The 24,269-nt window shown below is 34.4% G+C and overlaps 1 protein-coding gene across 3 annotated transcripts in view; it reads left to right on the top strand.

The window, feature by feature from the left end:
* FAM126A (family with sequence similarity 126 member A) overlaps window positions 1–24,269 on the top strand; it is a 134,738-nt gene that overhangs the window by 71,599 nt on the left and 38,870 nt on the right. For all 3 annotated transcript variants that reach the window (XR_006298527.1, XM_043589074.1, XM_043589075.1), the window contains exons 8-10: window positions 9,399–9,515; window positions 12,791–12,878; window positions 13,614–13,773. Coding sequence is in view for 2 of the 3 variants with exons in the window: in XM_043589074.1 (XP_043445009.1) it covers window positions 9,399–9,515; window positions 12,791–12,878; window positions 13,614–13,773 (365 nt within the window). In the remaining variant the exon portion in view is untranslated. The remainder of the gene's footprint in view (window positions 1–9,398; window positions 9,516–12,790; window positions 12,879–13,613; window positions 13,774–24,269) is intronic.

Genomic DNA, 24,269 nt, shown 5'->3' with positions numbered 1-24,269 from the left:
TTACTGTTGACATCTCTTATAATATAAGGCTGTTTAACAGATGGCTTATCTTGCTTGTGGTGTGGAATATAAATATTAAAGATGAAACTGTACTAAGCTAGTAAGTTAAATTATTTCTCATTGTCTAAGGTACTCTTAATTTTGTTCACATGGTGAATCACCTGGCTGACTGAGTTGGATATGTACTGCTATGGATTCTTGATCAGTGTATTTGTTCTTGTGTATCTGTAGTAAAACCCTGCCCCTCTCCGCACTTCTACATCAGCTTTCCTGACCACCTAAACAGATTTCTTCTTGTTTTTTGTGAGGGATACCCTTAGTGCAATTAAGCCATTTTGTGGATTAATTCTCCTGACTGATAAAATTATATGTGTATATCCTATGTTACATACAACATAAACCACTTAATATGTTTTTACATATATCACTTAACATGTGTATGCCACTTTGTCATCATCCAATAAATGACTGCTATTATATATTGTACACTAATGCTGAACACACATGCTTACTGTGGATGCATAGCATCTTTTTTTTCTTGCCTGTTTGCTATTACTGACATTTAGAGAGCATGTCTTATACTAAATCATGCCTTGTTGAAAGAACCTACAGTTGACTTTTCATTGCTTCTTATTTGTGAACCTTTTTTTTAACTTATCTAAATCTTCTCCATCCTTCACACCCCAATTAAAATACATCTCCTCCAACTTGAGAACAATTTTTGTGTGTGCTGTTCTCTTGAGGAAAGTGATAGAAGATTTAGACTTTATTAAGCTCCTAATTTCAAAAAGCAGAAGCATGAGAACAGAAAAGTACTCATTACTTGATAGGCAGTTCTTATTTCCCCTTTTTCTGTTTGCCTGGCCTTTACATCTCCCCTCTCCTCACTTGAAAAGCAGAGCAGAAAAGGAAGAGGATTTGAAATTAGTTTGTTTTATTTTATAGTCTATACTTTTACCCAGATGGATAGGAAGTAGAACTGGACCAAATTTTAAATATTTCTCAAATTAAAAGTTAGAAAAACATTTTTTCCCTTTTTCCAGCTAGATTTTACTTACTGGTCTGATGATCTGGCAGTAGCTAATCTATGTTCTTTTCTCCTTTAGGTTCTGGTATATTCATGAATCAATACTCTCTCCAGTTAGCCTTATTGTAATTGTGCCTTCTAATTATTTTGTGGTAACTCAAAATATATTGACAACACTCTAAAAAGTTTACTTTTGGGTAGGAATGAGACAGCCCAACAGAGAATGAGAATCATGGCAAGAGTTTTCCTCACTTAAAAAATGATACTTAGAACTTCTCCCAGAGATGTATTTACAAAATATGCCTCCCCAAAGTATTTTTGTTTTAATGTGGTTTATGACTTGGGGAGATACCTATATGTGACCAAAGAGTAAATTTAATACAGAAATAGGAGTAATATCACCCAGCTGCTCTTTTGTAAGGCTGGGTGCCTATGTTTTGACTTTGTAAAATTCAGAGAAACTTCAGGATACTTCTTTGATGAAAAGAAGAATCAGGCATTCATGTGGCATTGATCATTTTTATTTTGTTCTGCATTTTATTTAAATTCAATGAGGGATCTCTGAGAAAAGAATATCCTTAAATAGATCTGAGACCTGAAAAGTAAGTCAGAGAATTCTTGATTATTAAAAGGAATGACGAAAAGAAGGTAAAGAGATGCTCTTTATCAGTTAATGATGCAGGATAGGATTAGATGATTTTGGGTCTTGGCTCAAATGTCACTTTCTTGGAGAGGCCTTCCATGACCATTGTTCTTTTTTTTTTTTTAATTTAAATTTTTTAAATTTACATACAAATTAATTAGCATGTAGTGCAACAATGATTTCAGGAGTAGATTCCTTAATGCCCCTTACCCATTTAGCCCATCCCCCCTCCCACAACCCCTCCAGCAACCCTCTGTTTGTTCTCTATATTTAAGAGTCTCTTATGTTTTGTCCCCCTCCCTGTTTTTATATTATTTCTGCTTCACTTGTCTTAGGTTCATCTGTTTTGTCTCTTAAAGTCCTAATATGAGTGAAGTCATATGATATTTGTCTTTCTCTGACTGACTAATTTCGCTTAGCATAATACCCTCCAGTTCCATCCACGTAGTTGCAAATGTCAAGATTTCATTCTTTTTGATTGCCGAATGATACTCCATCGTATATATATACCACATCTTCTTTATCCATTCATCCATCGATGGACATTTGGGCTCTTTCCATACTTTGGTTATTGTTGATAGTGCTGCTATAAACATTGGGGTGCATGTGTCCCTTCAAAACAGCATCCCTGTGTTCCTTGGATAAATACCTAGTAGTGCAATTGCTGGGTTGTAGGGTAGTTCTATTTTTAGTTTTTTGAGAAACCTCCATACTGTTTTCCAGAGTGGCTGCACCAGCTTGCGTTCCCACCAGCAATGCAAAAGAGATCCTCTTTCTCCACATCCTTGCCAACATCTATTGTTGTCTGAGTTGTTAATGTTAGCCATCCTGACTTGTGTGAGGTGGTATCTCATTGCAGGTTTGATTTGTATTTCCCTGATGATGAGTGATGTTGAGCATTTTTTTCATGTGCCAGTTGGCTATCTGGATGTCTTCTTTGGAGAAGTGTCTATTCATGTCTTTTGCCCATTTCTTCACAGAATTATTTGTTTTTTGGGTGTTGAGTTTAATACGTTCTTTATAGATTTTGGATACTAACCCTTTATCTGATATGTCATTTGCAAATATCTTCTCCCATTCCATCGGTTGTCTTTTAGTTTTGCTGATTGTTTCCTTAACTGTGCAGAAGCTTTTTATTTTGATGAGGTCCCAGTAGTTCATTTTTGCTTTTGTTTCCGTTGGCTCCGCATACGTGTTGAGTAAGAAGTTGCTGTGACCAAGATCAGAGGTTTTTGCCTGCTTTCTCCTCGGACTTTGATGGCTTCCTGTCTTACATTTAGGACTTTCATCCATTTTGAGTTTATTTTTGTGTATGGTGTAAGAAAGTGGTCCAGGTTCATTCTTCTGCATGTCGCTGTCCAGTTTTCCCAGCACCGCTTGCTGAAGAGACTGTCTTTATTCCATTGGATATTCTTTCCTGCTTGGCCAAAAATGAGTTGGCCATATGTTTGTGGACCCATTTTGGGGTTCTCTATTCTGATCCATTGATCTGAGTGTCTGTTTTTGTACCAGTACCATACTGTACTTGAGGATTACAGCTTTGTCGTACAGCTTGAAGCCTGGGATTGTGATGGCTCCTGCTTTGGTTTTCTTTTTCAAGATTGCTTTGGCTATTCGGGGTCTTTTCTGGTTCCATACAAATTTTAGGATTGTTTGTTCTAACTCTGTGAAGAATGCTGTGTTATTTTGATAGGGATTGCATTGAATATGTAGATTGCTTTGGGTAGTATCGACATTTTAACAATATTGTTCTTCCTATCCAGAAGCATGGAATCTTTTTCCATTTTTTTGTGTCCCTTTCAATTTCTTTCATAAGCTTTCTATAGTTTTCAGTGTATAGATTTTTCACCTCTTTGGTTGGATTTATTCCTAGGTATTTTATGGTTTTTGGTGCAACTGTAAATGGGATCGATTCCTTGATTTCTCTTTCTGTTGCTTCATTGTTGGTGTATAGGAATGCAACCGATTTTTGTGCATTGATTTTATATCCTGCAACTTTGCTGAATTCATGAATCAGTTCTAGCAGTTTTTTGGTGGCATCTTTTGGGTTTTCCGTACAGAGTATCATGTCATCTGTGAAGAGTGAAAATTTGACCTCCTCCTGGCCGATTTGGATGCCTTTTATTTCTTTGTGTTGTGTGACTGCAGAGGTTAAGACTTCCAATACTATGTTGAATAACAGTGGTGATAGTGGACATCCCTATCTTGTTCCCGACCTTAGGGGGAAAGCTCTCAGTTTTCCCCCATTGAGGATGATATTAGCGTTGGGTCGTTCATATATGGCTTTTATGATCTTGAGGTATGCTCCTTTTATCCCTACTTTCTTGAGGGTTTTTATCGAGAAAGGTTGCTCTATTTTGTCAAATGCTTTCTCTTCATCTGTTGAGAGGATCATATGGTTCTTGTCCTTTCTTTTATTGACGTGATGAATCACATTGATTGTTTTGTGGATATTGAACCAGCCCTGCATCCCAGGTATAAATCCCACTTGGTTGTGGTGAATAATTGTTTTAATGTATTGTTGGATCCGGTTGGCTAATATCTTGTTGAGGATTGTTGCATCCATGTTCATCAGGGAAATTGGTCTATAGTTCTCCTTTTTAGTGGGGTCTCTGTCTGGTTTTGGAATCCATGACCATTGTTCTCAAATAGCACCTTCCTTACTGAGTTTATGTTCTTTTAGCACTTATAACACTGTAACCACCTTGTTTGTTCATTTGATACATAGTCTGTCAACTGCTGGAACTTCATGAGCTCAGGAACTTTGTTTTGTTCACTGCTGTCAGAGTTTAGAGAAGTGCCTGGCATACAGTAGAACGTAATAACAATTTGTTGAATGAATGAAAAATAGATGACCTCTTCCACTTCCAATTTATGATCCACTAAGTATAACTATGATTAAGTAAAATAATTCATTTTTTAAAAAATCTTACACTGAGAAATGCAAAATTCCTGCAGTTAATTCCTACAAATGGGTAAAGTTTTAGTAGTTATGAGAAACTAACCGCTGCGGTCTGAATGTTTGTATCCCCCCAGAATTCATATGTTGAAATCTTAACACCTAAGATGATGGTATTAGGATGGTATTAGGAGGTGCTGTCATAGCCAAGAGATGCCAGAGTTCCCTCTTCCTTCTGCCATTGAGGATACAACGAAAAGTCTACAACCCTCAAGAGGGGGCTACCCAGTTTGTTGTACTGTGTTGTAGCAGCCTGAATGGACCAAGACTAATCCTTTGCATTTCTAAATAAAGGTTGTAGTTCATCCTTTAACATATGATTGTTTACTTCTGTATGGGTAGCTGATACAGAAAATCAGAGAACCTGGAATCCAATTTCCCTTGTGAATCTTACTTATGTGTTGGTGTTCGAGAGAATTGTCTCTCTAGTTCTTACCTCAAGTTAATTTAAAAGTTGATGGGGCGCCTGGGTGGCTCAGTCGGTTAAGCGTCCGACTTCAGCTCAGGTCACGATCTCACGGCCCGTGAGTTCGAGCCCCACATCGGGCTCTGGGCTGATGGCTCAGAGCCTGGAGCCTGCTTCCAATTCTGTGTCTCCTTCTCTCTCTGCCCCTCCCATGTTCATGCTCTGTCTCTCTCTGTCTCAAAAATAAATAAACGTTTAAAAAAAAAAAAGTTGTTTGACCATTCTAGATCTATGGCAAAGTTGTTTTTTAAAAAAATTGTGTATAAATAGCAATAACTTCTTTTTCTGTCTATATCTTCTATCCTGAATCCTATACTTCCTGATTCTAAACCTATATATCCAATCCTGTAGCCATCTCTATCAAGATGTCTTATAGGGGCAGCTGTGTGGCTTAGTCGGTCAAGTGACTTTGGCTCAGCTCATGATCTCATGGTTCATGAGTTCAAGACCCACATCAGGCTCTCTGCTGTCAGCACAGAGCCTGCTTCAGATCCTTTGTCCTCCCCTCCGTCTGCCCTCCCTCCCCCCTACCAATAACTAAACATTTAAAAAAAGATGTCTTACCTTGTAAAAGTTAGAACTCTTTTTGCTGCAACTAATTGATAATCTATATAAAACTAGATTATGCTAAAGGGAAAATTTTTTGGCTCTTTGTTCCTGGGAAGAGCAGGGATGGAACTGACCTCAAGATCCACTAGATCCAGAGGCTCAAATGTTAATCTGGATATTCTCTACCATCTCTCTCTCTCATCTCATCTTCTTCATCTGTTAGCTTTGTATTTTCTTTGTGTAAGGCTTCTAGGTTGTAAGAACAGTGACCACAAGCAGCTGAAAGCTTACATTGTCTACCTTTAATGAACTCAAAAGAAAGAACCTCTCTCCCAGTTTTACTGTGAAAAACAAGGCAGCGAAAAGGCTTTGATGTTGTAAGCCTGAAGCTTCACAAACCCCTCTGGGGTCACATTTGGTAGTTTTATTGGAAGAGTACTATATCAGTTTAAATATTGGTTTGGCTGTTACAACAAAGATGAATAATGGTAACTTAAATAGATATTTATTTTTCTTTCACATAAAAGTCCAAGCTGGTAGATGGTCTGGGGGTAGATTGGTTATGTTTCTAAGGTGTTCAGACTCCTTCTTTCTTGAGATTCTGCCATTCCCTAGGATTTTACTCTTCTCTGTATGGTGATGGATCACTATTATTACATGTGCCTTGTATCCTCCAAGCATGGAGAAAAAGAGTGAAAGGCATGCAACTACTTTTTAAGGGTACAACCTAGAAGTTGCACTACATTGGTTAGCAGATCATTGGCCAGAACTTGTCACATGGTCACACCTAGATGCTAGGAAGACTCGGAAATGTGATCTCTAGCAGGTGGCTATTGTTCTAGTTAAAATTGGTGGGGGAGAGTGGAGGAGAGCATACCTTATGTCATTAAAGGGAAGAAGTAAAAATAGATGTTAGGGTGTTGACCTCTTTTCACGGGTAATTTTGTTATTTTATTTATACCACAATCACATGGTTATACTTGATGATATAGAAGAAGACTAGTTCCTAAAAGTAAGAGGGTTAGAGGTGCTATTAATGGAAAACATTAGTGTCAGGGGGAGAGTTCATGGCAGACAAAAGTGACATCTATACCATATACCTACGAATCAACATATCTGATACTTAGCATCTTCCAAAACAGTATCTCTTATTTGTCCAAGTTCATTTAATAACACTACCATCCAGCCAGCTATCCAAACTAACTGTGGGAAAATTACACACTCTTCTTGTTTCTTCAGTCTTACCCCATGATTATACTTCCTAAGTGGGACTCCAATCCCACCCTTTCACCTTCTCCCCACATTACTTCTTTACCTCAAGCCACCTTCATCTCACTCATGGGCTATTTTGACACTCTTCTCTCCAGAGGAACACTGTTATCAAGACTAATCTGATCATGTCACTCTCTTGCTTCAAACAGCAAAACAAAACCCTTCAGTTGCTTTCAATTGCCTGCATGATAAAGCCTGGCAGGTTATAAGATACTCCATGATCTGGCCCCTAGTTTGCATCTTTGTTACTTTTCTAGTGTCTTTCTATTCTCAATCTCATTGGTGTCATGCTGTTTAATCCTTCTGTATTTTTGCCAATTGCTGTATTTTCACCAGGAAAATGCCACTTTTTCTTCAAGGCTCATTCTGGGAAGCCTTCTCTGACCCTCTGCTTCTTCCACTAGAGTTTAGCACTCTCTCCTTTTGCCACCTTTATAACTTATTCATTGCAGATATTTGTTTACTACACAGTCTCCATGATGAGATGGTAAATCCCTGAGGGAACTACGTCTTTCATCTACATTCCTAGTGTCTGAAACAATGTAAACCTTTAAAAATTATTTACTGAATGAAGAAATGCATTAATTGAAAAAATTCTATCTTTTGTGTATTGATTCTCTATTATTTACTACTATCCCTATCATAAAGGTATATAAAGTGTAAGGAAAAAAATTTTTTCTGAGCTTGCTTCTTTAGATAGTAAGAGGAATTTCTATTCTAGTTTGGATATAAGTCTTTATGATATCAAACAAAATTTGAACTGGTTTTATTTCAGGTACAGTTAATTTTTTTCAGTTTTTATTTTAGTCATCTCAGGCTGCTTTAATAAAGTACCATAGGCTAGGTGGCTTAAACAATAGATATTTATTTCTCACACTTCTGGCTAAGAAATCTAAGGACAGGGTACCAGCAGATTTGATTTGTGTTGAAGGCCCTCTTTCTGGCTTATAGGAAACCACCTTTTCACTGTGTCTTTCCATGTCAGAGAGTGGATTCTGGCCCCCTTCCTCTTTTTAATAAGGGCACTAATCCCATCAAGGAGTGTTCCCATCCTCATGACCTCATCTAAACCTAGTTATTCGCAAGGGTCCCCAAATGCCATTATATTGGGGAATTGGGGCTTCAATATATGAACTTGGGAGAGAACATAAATATTCAGTCCATAAGTATCCCTGTTCCTTTTTTACTCTTGGTTCTAAAGAGTTCTAAGATCCTTCTCAGTATTAAATGAATTTTTATTTTTACTTTAAACTTACTTTGAATTGAAGAAAAATAAAGTTACTTTGAATTAATGATATTCTCAAGGGTATATTTTTGAAATGGTCTGTGATATACTTTAGCATGTTTAAATGAAGGCTCAGATTCACTGAGTGGAGGAAATATTAAGTCCTAGGTAGTAACTGCATGTGGGAGGGGGTAAATAATGACAATCTATTGACTAGTACTATCATAAGTGAAGTTTTATTATATCAACCACAACATGTTATGAGAAAACAGCTATTTTCTAATTTTATTAAAAATAGGAACTTACTTTTGTTTGTTTTAAAAGCAGTGCGTGTTGATCATAGAAAATTTAGAAAATACATATAAAGAAGAAAATAAATCTAGAATCTCAAGGCCCAGAGACAACTCTAACTTTGTGTATGATCTTTGGGCAGTAACACACACATCATTCACCTATTTGTTTATTCCAAACATGTGTTATGTACAGTTTTTACCCCTGCCATTTAAATAAGCTTTCAAAACGTCATGTTTAATTGTTTCATAGTATTCTCTGAATGATTTATATGATTTGTTCTCTGTGTTGGACCTTTAGGTGACTTCCTATTCACTATAGTAAATACACGTACTCCTTAAATATTCTTCATTATAATAAATACTTTAAATTTCAGCTTTGTTCATGGTAGTTTCTTTACAAAAATCAGTAGAATCTGTTGGTCTTTAGGATTCTACCTTTGATGTTATGTTTAAACTTATAAAGAATATGTAACTACTTGCTTCTGTTTTATTTCTCTTACGTTTTTTTAACATTAAAATTTTCAATCTACCTGAAATTTATTATAGTGTATTATATGGGACTTGAGTCTAACTTTGGAGTATTTTCTTGGAGCCTGCAGTTTGTGTCAAGAACTTTGTCAGGAATAGAAGATCATACCATAGATCTATTTATGATAAATAATACCAAATTTCATGTAGTAGGTTTTATGGTAACTAAAAATTATCAATTATTGGATTGATTGAAATTAGTGAAATAACTATATAATAACTTACCTCTAGCTTTATATATTTTTTCCCCTCAGTTTCACTTACCTAAGAAAATGTTCTAGACAAATGTTCTGTTTGGATAGATTCTTTGTTTCATAGCTATTAGGTTTGTTATGAGAGCATATCTAGTACATTGTTTCCTTATAAATGTTAAAAAAAAATAAACTACCTAAATTTTTACCAATTTGACAAATATATTTATTTTGTTTTTTTCTAGAATCTGTGTTTGTGGCTATCCCCGACAACATGTAAGAAAATACAAAGGAATAAGTAGCAGGATACCAGTTTCTTCAGGGTTCATGGTACAAATGTTAACAGGAATTTATTTTGCTTTGTAAGTTCATTTCATATACAGGGTAAATCTTTGATCTCTCTGGAAAGTCATAGTCTGTTGTGTTATTGCTTTTGTTATTTTATAGTTATTATATTAGAATCTCATTGGATAAACAATCAGCATATTTTTGTGAAAGAATATGAATCAAGATCTTGATAATAGTTTTATTATTTAAAACATATCTCTTAATGTTCTGAAGAATTTGTAACCAACTAAAACACTTCATCTTTCTTTAACTCAAGGACAGAATGAAAATTAGCAACACCCACATATACTCACAGTTTTTTCATTACTCTTTTTTTTTTTTTTTTGCTGTAATTTCCAAATGGCTTTTTTTTCCCAATGAAGATCTTTTTCCATTTCCAGAAATTTTAAATCTTGAAAAACACTTAGAGCTTCTTTGATCATAAAGTTTATTATTAATTTACTATTAATTTCTAATATTGATGCTCAGTCTTACTTAGTGCCTTAGATACTGGTATTTGTCTTTGAACCCTATCTTCTACTATATATATTTTACTATACTTTACATTATATTCATTCAGTACTTTAATTTGTCTTAGTAGATTATAAGCTTCTTGACTAAAGGCAGAATTTGTGATCTTTGGGCTAAATATGGCCTGCTGCCTGTTTCCTTATTATTAAAACACATTTACATCTGTTTGTTTACATATTGCCTATGGCTGCTTTTGAGCTACAGTGGCAGAGTTGAGTAGTTGCAATAGAGATTGTATGGCCCACAAGCCTAAAATATTTATTATCTGGCCCTTTAAGAAAAAGTTTATCATGGGGCGCCTGGGTGGCGCAGTCGGTTAAGCGTCCAGACTTCAGCCAGGTCACGATCTCGCGGTCCGTGAGTTCGAGCCCCGCGTCAGGCTCTGCGCTGATGGCTCAGAGCCTGGAGCCTGTTTCCGATTCTGTGTCTCCCTCTCTCTCTGCCCCTCCCCCGTTCATGCTCTGTCTCTCTCTGTCCCAAAAATAAATAAACGTTGAAAAAAAAAAATTTTTAAAAAATAAAAAAAAAAAAAAAGAAAAAGTTTATCAACCCCTACATTAGACCATTAATATTGTCCCACAGCTCGTGGATGCTCTGATCTATTTTATTTTCTCTCTTTATTGCTTTGTGTTTCAGATTTAGTAATTCCTATTGACCTATCTTCACATTCATTGATTTTTTTTCTTGATGATGTTGAGTCTATTAATGAGCCCACTGAAGGGGTTCTTCATTTCTGTTACTATTTTATTTCTAGTCTTTTCATTTGACTCTTTCTTATGGTTTCCATCTCTCTGCTTAAATCACCATCTGTTCACACATGTTTTCCATGTAACTATTTATCATAGTTATTTTAATTTCCCTGATAACTACAGAATCTGAATCATCTTTGAATTTGGCTCTATTGTTCTTTGTCTCTTGACAGTGGGTTGTTTTCTTCTTGCTTTTTGTGTGCCTTGTAATATTTGATTCATTATCCTTTTGTTCATGGATAGAACAATAGTGACTGAGGTAAATATTGTTTGTGTCTAGAAATGGGCATGCCTCTTTTCTTCTAGGCTTCTAGTGGAGTTATTATAGGCAGGAATGAGGCAGGCATTCCTGTGGCAGGAATGAGCTGAGGTTGGATTTTGTTGTTGTTATGGTTACCTTCATGGCACCACCTACCTCAGATTCCTCTCATGGTCCCTGGCAGTTAGGGTGTGAGCTGGATTGCTGGAGGGCTTTTCTCAATGTTCTTGCTCCATCCTCAGCTTTTAGCTTTTCCTTTGTGTCTGTCTGTACCTCACAGACGATCTTTCTTCATGTCTTGTTCCTCCTTCAGCAATAGAGTACTGTTGCTTGTTTCTAAATGTGTACTAGTCTAGGTGGGGGGTTTGGAGGAAGTGGTGTTCTCTGTTGCCTGGTCCAGCCTCAGTTATAAGCAGGCCCTGTGTCCCTCTATCTGGGATTCAGGAAAGGAGGGTAGCTCTTCAGTGGTCCTGTCCCTCCTCCAGTGGTAAGAGACCCTAGTGGTCTCAACATAGGACAATTTCCTGATCCTTTCCCACATGTAGTTTTTTCTTTTTCTTTCTCTCACTGCCACAGTCAATCTTCACCTCTGCCCTTGGGGTGAAAGGGTTTGATACTCTCTCCCCAGAGGCTTTAAAACTTCGGTTTCACTTGAGAAAAAGGTTGGCTGGGTCTTCATGCCTTTCTTGCTCAGGTGGCTACTCTTCTCCTCTAGGCCCGAACTACCAGAGCAACTTCCTCTGGTCCCTTGCCTTGCCCCCAGTTTTTCTTATGAGTGCCTAGAGGAGGTTTGTGGTAAAGAGCTTGTGAGTGGTTATGAGCTCCCCTTGTATCTGCTCCTGGAGATTCTATACTCTAGTGCTGGCCCATACTTGGCTTTTAGCAATTTGTTTAAAAAGTTTAGCTCAAGTCTTCTAACCTGCTTGCATTGTGGCCTATCTATCTTCAGAGGCATCTGTCTGCCCTTAGGTTTTAGGCTACTTGGCTGCCCTGTGACTTTAGCTCCTTGCTGGATTCATGGAAAGCTAGGATTTTCTAGATTATCTGACTTTATCTTGTTTTTAGGGTAGATAACAATGCTTTTTCTACTTTTTAGGCCTCACTTGCACCCTTGATATAATTCATACTTCTTTATTTTTGTTGGCAGATGACCAAATCATTATTTCTGTGTCCATTGTTATCATGTATCTAATTTTTAGAGTTTGGCCATATCTTTGAAAATGAATATGCATAATATACACTCTTCCCCCTCCCCCCCCAGTATCTATCTGATATTTGCAGCATATATCATATACAGTTCTAAATGACTGTCAAAATGCAAAGAAGTAATTACTTAAGATACTGCAAGCCACAGTAGTTGTAGATTCTCACTAAAATCTGTGGGAGTTACAGAGTAATTTGACCATAAAGTGTTCTGAACATTATTCTATGATATATAATTTATTATGCTCCGACTTATTTTGAAAGTGTAAAATGCTTTGAGATTGCCTCTTTTTTTTTTTTTTTTTTTTTTTGATATCTGGCTATAAATAGACATGTTCTTTAGAGAAGAAATATAGATCTATAAAATTTTCTTTGTTATTAATAGCATTTTCGGATAAAATTGAAAGGAATTCAGAGATATAAAAATAAGTTTTCAAGGAGGGTGGCATGCTAAGCAGTGTGCTAATGTGATCTATTATTTTACTCAGCAAACATTTTCTCATTGTATTTGTTCAAATATACAGGATCAATTAAAAATAATTAATACTTTCTTCATTTAATTTTATAGTTATAATGGAGAATGGGATCTAGCTCAAAAAGCATTGGATGATATTATATACAGAGCTCAGCTAGAATTATATCCAGAGCCATTGTTGGTAGGTGCCTCACTTGTTTATGTAAATTTTGTAATTTAAGATTTCTCATTTTAGAACTATAAATTGAGAAGTACCCATTCATAGTGCATTAATGCCATTAAACTCAGTGATTCATGCTGTTATACTAGACAAATTTTATGCTTGAAAAGGTGTATATAATGGAATTTGAGAATTTCATTAAACTAACTTCTGAGATATTTAATAGTCTTTTAAACTTACAAGAATGTTCTCCTTAACATGCCAGAGCTGCACTTATGAATTAGCATTAAGCATTTAGAAATATAATTTCAATATTTTGGAATTTTAAATTTCATCACTTACATATTATTTTTAACCACAGTTTCCGGGGTGCCTGGGTGGCTCTGTCAGTTAAGCATCCGACTTCGACTCAGGTCATGATCTCACGGTTTGTGGGTTTGAGCCCTGCGTTGGGCTCTGTGCTCATAGCTAAGAGCCTGGAGCCTGCTTCGGATTCTGTGTCTTCCTCTCTCTCTCTTCCTCCCTTGCTTGCACTCTGTCTCTTTCTCTTTCAAAAATAAATAAACATTAAAAAACAAAAAAAAAACGATAGTTTCCTTCTGAGCTCTTACTCCTTATCCTAGATTTACATATCATTTTAGGAAATACATTGGAGAAAGTATGATTTTATAAAACCTGTTAAAATTTGGCATTTTATTTGATGTAAGGGTACAATACGTCTGTTAATACCAATCTGAAACTGTATTTTTTCCTTAGGTTGCTAATGCCATAAAGGCTTCATTGCCTCATGGTGCCATGAAGTCTAGTAAGGAGGGTACAAGGTGTATTCAAGTTGAAATCACACCAACTTCCTCTAGAATATCAAGAAATGCAGTAACCAGCATGTCAATAAGAGGTCATAGGTGGAAAAGACATGGTAAGAAATAAAAAAGTCTTCAAATTAGAGGATTGTTGATTCTATCACATTTTTGTCTGTATTTATAGGGCTATAACTTCAAACTTTAGTAAATAATATCATAGTGGCATGGATGAAAGCTGTTGGATCAACTCCTAAATCATTATCCACAAGTGATAAGCAGTAAGGAATACAGCTCCTTATGTTACATATATGAATGAAAATTTATTTAAACATTATATTTGTTTTTAAATTTATTTCAGTAGAGTAGGAGAGTAGGAAAATGCATGTTAAAATTATTCACACATGGGTTTCTGTTCAAAACTATTGGCAAATATTCCTAAATGTTTCTTATTTCTCAACTCTTTGGCAAGTAAACTTGCATATTGAAACAGAACAAGTAATAGGGACTTTGACATTTTCTTTTGTACTTCCTGGCAAAGAATGCCATTTTATTGATACAACTCTGGGCATTTCTATTTACTGGAAGTTAATTTTCTTACAAGATTTTTTGTTTTAATATTTCTCCTTGATTTCTTCATTTTACTACTTAAAAATTCTACTAGAAGTTTATTTTATTTACCGTGGACTTCTTAATGCTTTCTCACTTCTCTCCCTTTTCTCAAGATTTATTATTTTTAATTTAATTTCTTATTCTTTTGGTAACTCCCCTCCTACCTACAAGTTACTGTAGTGGCAAGAATCAGTGTAAGATTACTATCACCTCTCTCAGAAGGTAATCATAGGACCAGAAGCAAAAAGCCACTTCTGTGCCCCAAGCAAACATATATATTACTATTTTCTTTTTCCTGTAAACTGTGATGAAAATGGTAGCTCCTATATTTGGTTCCAGTTGTTTTTATGGTCTCTGCAGAGAAATGCAAAAGTGAGAAGAATATTATTCATGGTGAAATAGAAAGTTCGTAATAAGAACATTGTTCCTACTTAGGAAATCTAGGAGATAATATGTCAAAAGGGAAGATGATGGAAAATTCCAGCTTACCCAATGATCATTTTCATTTTTTTTAAGTATTGTGACAGTTGTTGAAATTTCTTTAGAAAGGCATAAAAGAGGTGATAATGTTTGCCATTAACAAGGCAAATTTTGTTACAATTTAAACATACAGAGTCTAAACATACTTCAGTTTCTTCAGTGAAAATTATGCTACTGAATGGGACTAGATTACAGGTAAAAAGTTGTTTAATTAGTATGATGGCACCCTAGACTTCAGATTTCTGTTTTGGCATTAATAGGTGAAAATAGGCTTACAGGCAACGAACCAGATCATGTGGGTCACTGTGGCCATAATCGCTCCCAAACTACCATAGGAAATGCAAAGAATGAGTTTTAATTCCTTTTCCACATTCCCTTCTTGCTCGTTAGGTGACTGTATGGGGAATTAGAAAAGAGTATATAAGTTCTGCCATTAAAAATATGAAATATTGAAGTTCAATTGTATCTATGCATGTGTGTGTGAGAAAGAGGTATGTGTATATTTCCATGCATGCTTTTAACAGAACAAGATGTGTACCCTGCAGTAAAATAAAAGCAATTTTCTAGAAATATTTTATAGGAATAAATTACCAAAATAAGAGATAAGACTACCTGAACATGCTGTATCTATTTGATTCTTACTATCTTCCAGATTCCATTTGGCTACTGTTTGAGGAGTTGGTCCTGTGTCTTAATGCAATAGCCTTGTTAAAATAATCTCTTTTATCAGCTACCGCTTATGCTCATTCAACCCTCAAAACTCTAACACTTGGATAACTCCCACTTACGTTGACAAAAAACATCACAGATGAGGATTTAGAAGAGAATGAACTATTAAAAAAGCAAGTCAGGTTCACGGAGGCAATATAGAATATGGCTTATCTTGTTTACCACTCTTCTGTAGTTGTGAATTCTCTTTTTCCAGTGACTAAAATACTCCTACTTTAAGATACGTATTTATCTCTACAGGTAGGTTGCATTCTTCCTTTTAAGGGTAGTCTTGGCTTCCCTTCCCAGAGCGCTGTTTTTCATTGTTAATCCCATCCTGTTGAATTAAAAAACGACTGTTTTCCATCTTTGTGATCCTGATTCCTACTTGAATACCTTATTGTTCTGGGCTTTCTAGCCCACTGGCTTCTTGTGGGGAAATAGGTAACTGTGCTTTGGTTGTTAAATATATAGGCAATTCTTAAGTTATAAATGGATTTTTTATATATTAATTATATCAATTTTAACAAAATTTACTTTTACATTAATTTTTGCAGAAACAATGTTAAAGGGTTTGTAGATTTCAGGGTGAACCACAAAAGGCTTTCATCCCATAATGTTTCTGAAGCATAGTGCTATAGGATGTAGGTTTAGTTTATGACTCTGTGAGAGCACATTTAGAGCTTCTTTATTTTATGAAACTGTTTCCTGTTCCACCTGTATCCTTACCACTCCCTTACCACACCAACCCTCGCAGGAGGAGGGATTTCATATCAGACCCCAAACCGTATCACACAGTAGCAACATGGAATATGCAACTCTAAAACAGTGATGATGAGGGCTGGGGATAGAGAAGGGACAAGACACATGAACTTAAGGCATATTTCTTTTTTTTTTCCTTGTCTCTTTCTTTGTTATTGTTAGTGCCAGGAAAGAAGAAAGCAGTTGGCCCTTTTTTCTTTCCGTGGGTCTCTTCCCTTTTTCTTTTCTGTTTTCTTATATATATGTCTTTTTCAAAAATTGAGATATAATTGACTAGTAATACTATGTTAATTTCTGGTGTACAACATAATGATTTAATATATGTGTATATTGCAAGATGACCACCACTCTAGACTCTACCAAGTCTAGTTACTATCCATTGCTACACATAATTACACATTTTTTTTTCTTGTGATAAGAACTTTTAAGATCTAGCAACTTTCAAATATACGATACAGTATTATTAACTATAGTCACCATGCTATACCTTACATCCCCAGGACTTACTTATTTTATAACTGGAGGTTTATACCTGGTGACTGTTTTCACCCATTTTGCCCACCCCACCCCACCCCTGACCTCTGCCTCTGGCAACCATCAATCTGTTCTCTGTATCTATGAGTTTGGTGTGTTTGTTTGTGTTCCACATACAAATGAGGTCATAAGGTGTTTGTCTTACTCTGGTTTGTTTTACTTAGCATAATGCCCTCAAGGTCCATCCACATTGTTGCAAATGACAAAATTTCCTTCTTTTTTATGGTTGGATAATATTTTGTTGTATACATAGCACATTTTCTTCATCCATCCATTGATGGACATTTTTTCTCCTTTTTCCAGCCTATCTGGGGAGAAGAGGGAGAGGAGTAAATGAGGTTCTCCTATGGAAGCAGCCAAGCAGAATTTCTTTTTTTGTTTGCTTATTTTCTTTCCATCTCTTGTTATTAAAGAATATAGATAATTAAGTCATATATTAGTATGTTTGCATATCTGTGTCACAAAAAATTATATATGCAAACAAATGCATTAAATTAGAACAATTAATCACATATATTCTTTTCTCTTATTGTAACAGAAAAAAACTTTATCTTTACAGCAAATGCTAACTGATATTTTAGTGATTTTACAGTTAATTTGGAACAGTTTTAATTTCTTACATTAAAATTTTTTTTTCTGAGCTCTTCTAGAATGTATTGCAGATCTGCCATTCTTTTCTTTAAGTTAAGAATTATCCAAAGCTTATGTTTTAATGGAAAGTATTCTTTTGGAAGGTAAAAAATTAATAGTTTTAACATTTCCACACATTTCAGAATTTATATTCTTATTACTATTGAAAAACAATCCAAATTTCTAGGATTATATTTTGATCAGTTTTATTTGCTTGGCCCTTTATTTATATAATAATAATAATAATAGACTTTATTTTTTAGAGCAGTTTTAGGTTCACAGCAAAATTGAGTGGAAAGTGCAACATCCGTGTACCCTGTGACTCCTGCCACGTCCCCCTCCCCCCATATATGTCCTCCTCCACTATCAACATCCTATGGCAGAGAGGTACATTTGTAAGGCCCTGTAATTTTACTTTTGACCAGACAGTGTATCCTCCTATCAACTAAATAGGGTGACTTTTAAGGAAAGTTTGGTTTCTACAGACTTATTAACTTAGACATGTTTGACGATTAGCACATTTGCCTAATTTCCCCCCACTTCTCACTTGATTATTTTACTATTGTACTGATGCAGCTTAACTTAATGTTGTGTTTTTAAACTTTTTAAAATTTGTGTATACATTTCTGAGAAAAGTTTAATGACTTTGTAATTCCATGCCAATACATATGTTTGGAAAGTAAAATTATAATGTAGAACTACTGCTTTTGACTTTTAAGGGTCATCATTTCAGAATTAATAGTTTTATTTATATATTATTAATTCTTTTGAGTATATTGTGTTTTACTTAGTGTATATTTTTTAAACCTAGATTTTCAGATGACCTACAGATTGAAGGCTATTTAGAAGTTATAATTTGAAAGTAAAATGCAACTAGGAAAGGATAATAATAATCACTTAAAAAGGATTAAGGTAAGGGAAGAAAGAGTAGATTATAACCAAAGCAAGAATCAAAATGAAAACTCCAATTAAAAAGAAGATGAAAATAGTGAAAAAGATTATTGAAAATTTTAAATTAATAATAAAAATGCAATTCTATTACATATATATTTCCTTTAAAAAATAAACATAAGTAGCTAAAAAGAAAACAGAAAATATCTCTTTACAATTATGCTTCAATTCTATAGTAATTCTTAAATGTTACTTCTAAAAGTTTTCTTCATCATCTACCATTTCAGCTATTAATAGACCTTTTTCTTAAATCCCTGAATGATTTTCCACCACTTTAAGGTTCTATTATACAATCTGTACTTATTTATTTCCTTGTAGTTTTTCCATTCCCTCTCCTTTTCCAGAACAAATTTAATTGCTGTTTTTTTGTCTGTCTCCCCGTGCCCCCCACCCCCACCAACCATTATGACTCATTCTTCTTCCACTTAAAAAAAAATATATCTATACTTGGAAGAAGGTAACCAACTTTTCTCTGTTTTTTTAAAACACTTGTTAAAATATCACTTCTTTGTTCTAGAAAAGTCCCCTAATTAAGTTATGGTTGCAAATAATGAGTGCTTATAATTTTTGCCAACTGGTTATCTAATAAAAAGGCTTATCTAGTGAAATCCCAATTCTTTATTACTGCCCACCATTGTTTCTACTTGTGCATTTATTTGTGAGATAATGAGGCAAGTAAGTGAAAAACATTTGGTATGATTCAAAGCATTACATAAAAGCCGATTGTTAACTCATTAAGGACTATTTAATTTGTTTCATTAGCTACACCATAATTGTATTCTTGATAAGTTTTTATTAGCTAGCTTGCTATTCGCATGGTCCTGTGTTTGAGTTTTTCCATAAAATGATGTTTTTTGAAATTTATAGTTTGGATTTTCTCAATTTGCGATGAACATTTAGTGTGAGTAAGTATCAGACACAAAAGTATACATGTGTTATATAATAGTAACAACCAACTTAATGATATTTTTTTTTTTTTTTGGTAATTTTTGCAGCCCTGAAGTATAGTATCCTAATCTGACATTTATATTACTGTTACAGTCTGGGCTTTTTAGAAGGTTGTTTTAATACCTGTTGTCTCACTTAATCCCAAATTAACATGAAAATAGAATAGATTGAATTTGTATTTCTCATTTATTTGTTGTTAAAACTGTTTGCCCAGGTAGGTATCAATAATAAGAACAGTATTTATAAATTAGGTCCTTTTATAACATTGTATTTCATGACTTTGATTTAGTCAACAATACAAAGTTTTAAGTAGTGAAAAAGAACTAAAAAAAAGAACTACATATATATTTAGTCTTCAACTTAATAATACAAAATAAGTACACTGAGGATTTTAGGGTACTTAGTAAATTATATGAAATTTTTAAGTGAAAAATAAAATAAAATACAGTTTACATAGATTAAGTCTAAAAAAGTGAAGTTTCATGTTGTTATAGTAGTTTGATCACGTTTTTAGCATTAAGTTTCTATTTAAGGGATATTTAAATAAATTTAAATGATTATAGCAAAATTCAAAGAGATCTGTGATTATACTTTTTAAAAATGATGAAAAGTGTGATTTGTTTTAATTTGTTCTAGGGGTTTAGTACTAACATATTAGATGAGAAAAGAAAAATAACAATACAAAGATGCAGTTCATGTTGGAAAATAATTTATTGATATAGAAATTATTATTAATTTGATTATCACTAAATATCTAACTGTTGAACAAGTCTGAATAATTATAAGAAGTGTATTTCAGTTAAATATTTTAGAAAATAATTATTTGTTAATATTTCCAAACATTTAAGGTAGACTCTTCCTATATTATGACATTATGAATGTCATGTCTTTTTTTTTTTTACTTTTTTTTTAAACGTTTATTTATTTTTGAGACAGAGAGAGACAGAGCATGAACAGGGGAGGGGCAGAGAGAGAGGGAGACACAGAATATGAAACAGGCTCCAGGCTCTGAGCGGTCAGCACAGAGCCCGACGCGGGGCTCGAACTCATGGACCATGAGATCATGACCTGAGCCGAAGTCGGACGCTTAACCGACCGAGCCACCCAGGCGCCCCATGAATGTCATAAGTCTTGAGATGTCACATTTATTTTGTGAATCTGATTTTATGAATTTATGAGAAAAACATTCAATTGAGGAGAAACAAAATTGCTAATAGTTATGAAAGCATTTTGAGAAACAGAGAACTCATAATTTTAAACCAAACATAGCAAACTCTTAAGAATTGGTTATTGGAATTTCACATCTGTAGATAGAAATGTATAATGCTTATGTATTTATTTTAAAAGTTGCCTTACTTGTTAAGGAAATTAGAAAAAATGATCTGGCAGTTTTATACAAAGGTTGAAATGTTTGTAGAATCATTTTGAGATGCTCCATTATTTTCAGATTCTAAAATACTATTTGAGGAATAAATTTTCCTTTCCTGATATAGATGATAAAACATTTGGACCAAAAATAAGCATTTCTTTCTAACCAAAATTAGCTCTGCATGAATTTTAACTAGCACTCTTGGTATGAATCTTTATGGTCATGGAGGACAAAATAAAATATTAGGAAATATTAGATGATCACAAGAAAAAGGACAGATTAGCCAGAGCTAAAATATCATGTTGTACAATTGACACATATAAATAAACATTAGGTTGAAAGAGAAAAGCCTCAGATATCCTGGCTTAGCCAACTTTAGAAGAAAACAAAAAAATCTTAGTCTATTTCTAGGGAAAATGAAATAAAAATGCTTTTCTACACAGGGTAGCAAAATATTTCAAAATTATTGGTCTTATGAGGCAAAAACACTTATTTGTAAATTATTGTGTTCTACATTTTTTGTTAAGGGGGCCTTCCATTAAGGAAGAGTTCTTGCTATGGTTAAAGATTTTATTATTTATTATTGTTACTTATCATTGAGCACTGCCCTTCCCCGTCCCCCCCCCCCGCTCCCCAACCATCACAACCATCACACTTTTAGGAGCATTTGTTACACATAGCACACAGAAGAAGAAAAAAGCTTTGATAGATAGTTTTGTAATACATGTTACTTACCTGGTTTTGGTATGTCTGGTCATGAGGATTTTTTATCAGCATGAAGGATTCACCTGTTCTGGCAGCATCCATATGTTGCACATCTCAAAGAGATTTTTTTTTTTAACCTGAGACTTAATAAGGACAACAAAAGAAGTTACTGAGAATGACTGTTTCCGCCTCAGTAAGAAGGATTGTATCATTTCCTATATATGCAACAAAAGCTAAAGACTTGACTGATATTTACATAAGGAAACAGGGAATAGCTCCTAAGCAGTATGTTTATAAATAAATCATTCTAGGGGCACCTGGGTGGCTCAGTCAGTTAAGCATCCAGCTTCAGCTCAGGTCATGATCTCGTGGCTCATCAGTTCAAGCCCAGCATTAGGCTCCGTGCTGACAGCTCAGAGCCTGGAGCCTGCTTCCAATTTTGTGTCTCCTTCTGTCTGTGCCCCTTCCCTGCTCATGCTCTGTTTCTGTCTGTCTCTCTCTCAAAAATAAATAAACATTAAATTTTTTTTAATTAAAAAAATAAATCATTCTAGTCCATACTGTGTTTTTCTTGGTGCCCCAGACTGCTCTTTTTTATCTGGAACATCTACTTCTGGCTTCAGTACCCATATTTCTAAGTCTTAATGTTTGTTGATGTCTTTACTCAGATTGCAGCTCATTAACTGCAGGGTCCTTATTCCGTGTTTCTATGGCAGCTTTGATTTCTTCTAATCTGCCTTGCAAATTACTGGCCCAGGCTATAGATTGTTACAGTGCTGTTTTTTCTAACCCAGGGCACGCTTCATACTCAATATTTTGTGTTACATAAGTATGACTTCTGTTGATAAGAAATGCTAATAAAATACACACAGTTTATCTGTGTACCTGTCAATGGCTGCCCATTGCAATCAGAGCAAAATACAAGGTCTACACTTTGGCATAGGTGATATGGTATCTTGCCTATCACTTTGACCTGAAGTGAAGACCAGACTCATCTTACTTTCTAATTCTTCAACACAGTAAGCCATTTCTGTCTTAGGAGGTTCATACTAGTAATTTGAGATATTTGAGCTGAGGTGTGAAAGATGAGAAGAAAGTGCCAGCTTGAACTGTCTTCTTCCACATCATTATGTAGACAGTGACTTTTCATCATTCAGATCACATCTCAAATATCCCTTTCTCAAAGAGGTCTCCCCAGACCATTCATTTTAAGTAGACTTTCTCCCCTACCATCCTCCTTTACTCTTTCCCATTATGCTTATTTTCTTCACTGTATTTTCCATCTAAAATTCTGTTGTTTCCTTAATTCCCATATTGTAGTGTAGGCTCTGGGAGGGCAGGGTCTTTGGTTGGCCATTGTATCCCCAGCATCTAAAACATTGTCTGGCATATAATAGGTGCTCAATACATAGTAGTTGAATGCATAAGTGAGTGAATGAATGATAAAGAAATTTATAATATAGACTGAGCAATTCATTCCTTCTTTTTTTGAAAAACACTGTAACAACATGATAGTAAACTGAGTAGAGGGATATTCACTTATAATCCCAATTCTTAAAGAATTATCATTTTATAGGTTTTTGCATATGTATATGTATTTTTCATAGTTGTGCTCTATTTAAAATTTTTGATGTTTTGCTTTTGTTCATTTAATGTTGTCAGGCATTTTCCTAAGTTCTCCTAGTAAGTCCAGTTGTTTTAATGGCTACATAATACCACATTGACTTGATATTCCATCATTTATTCAACCATTTCCTTAACATGTTAAATAATTTGTTTCTAACTTTTTGCTATTATAGATAACACTGCAATGAATAGCTTAATGACTATAGATAGTATTTTTCTTCTACTGAATAGGATAAATTATAAACATAAACTGACTGGATTAAAAGGTGTGAAGCTGTTCAAATATATTATGACATTTAAAATATTTATATCTTATAAATTGCAAAGGAATGTATATCACTTTATTTTGGAGCTTACTCAAAAATACTTTTCATAATGTCAAAATGGCATGATGCAGATGTTTAAAGGATAGGTTAATTTTTAAAGCTTTGGCTTATTTTATTATTTTCACACATATTTATAAAATACTGTAAGTGCCTTGGGTCATAACCAGATTCCTTTTGACTTACAAAGTAGTCTTAGTACAAAGCTGTGTAGAGTCTATGGATAAATGATATTCCTTTATTTAAGTTGTCACTTTTAGTAAATAGGGAAGCCATAAAAAAAAAAAAAGCTATAGCTAGGATAAGGAGCTTCATGAGTGATGTAATGGGATAGATATTTGGGATTATAAGATTACATATGAGGGAAATCACAACTTTTCGTGATCAGTTTTAATGATATTTGCAATTTGTTTTACCTTTTTTTTTCTTCTCAAAGCTGGAAGAAATTTTATAGGGAAAAATGATTTGAGTGCCTTTGAGAACCAATTTGGAAATGTCTTTTAAAGTATTCTTTAACTCTCCTTATTTCTGTATGTGGAGAGAAGTTTACCTGTTTGTAGAGGTTATACAAATAAACTATTCTTTGAGACGTTTCTCTTTGGATCTTTTTTGAACTTTTCGAATTATTTGAAGTCAAATGTAAGTATTGTTTTTTTATAGGCATAGAACAACCATGACACCTTTTGCATAGATTTAACATTAGATTCTGGGCTTTCAAACATTATGTTCTATTTTCTAATACCTTTATTCCCTTAAAACATCGACTCTCTAATTTTCTTAAAGAAAGATTAACTTCTTCTCCTTTGCTATTTTATCTAGAGCATAATATAATTTATTATGAACTGTAAATTTAAAAAATGTATATTTTGGACATTATTAAGCATTTTACTAAACCTGCATTTAGAAGCGGCTACTTCACTTTTCCAAAAGAGACTTTGCTTTTCTCTGCCATCTAAAAATTCTTATT

The sequence above is a fragment of the Prionailurus bengalensis genome, chromosome A2 (genome assembly GCF_016509475.1).
Source record: "Prionailurus bengalensis isolate Pbe53 chromosome A2, Fcat_Pben_1.1_paternal_pri, whole genome shotgun sequence".
In the NCBI taxonomy this organism is placed as follows: Eukaryota; Metazoa; Chordata; class Mammalia; order Carnivora; family Felidae; genus Prionailurus; species Prionailurus bengalensis.
This window is presented reverse-complemented; position numbering and strand designations above follow the sequence as displayed.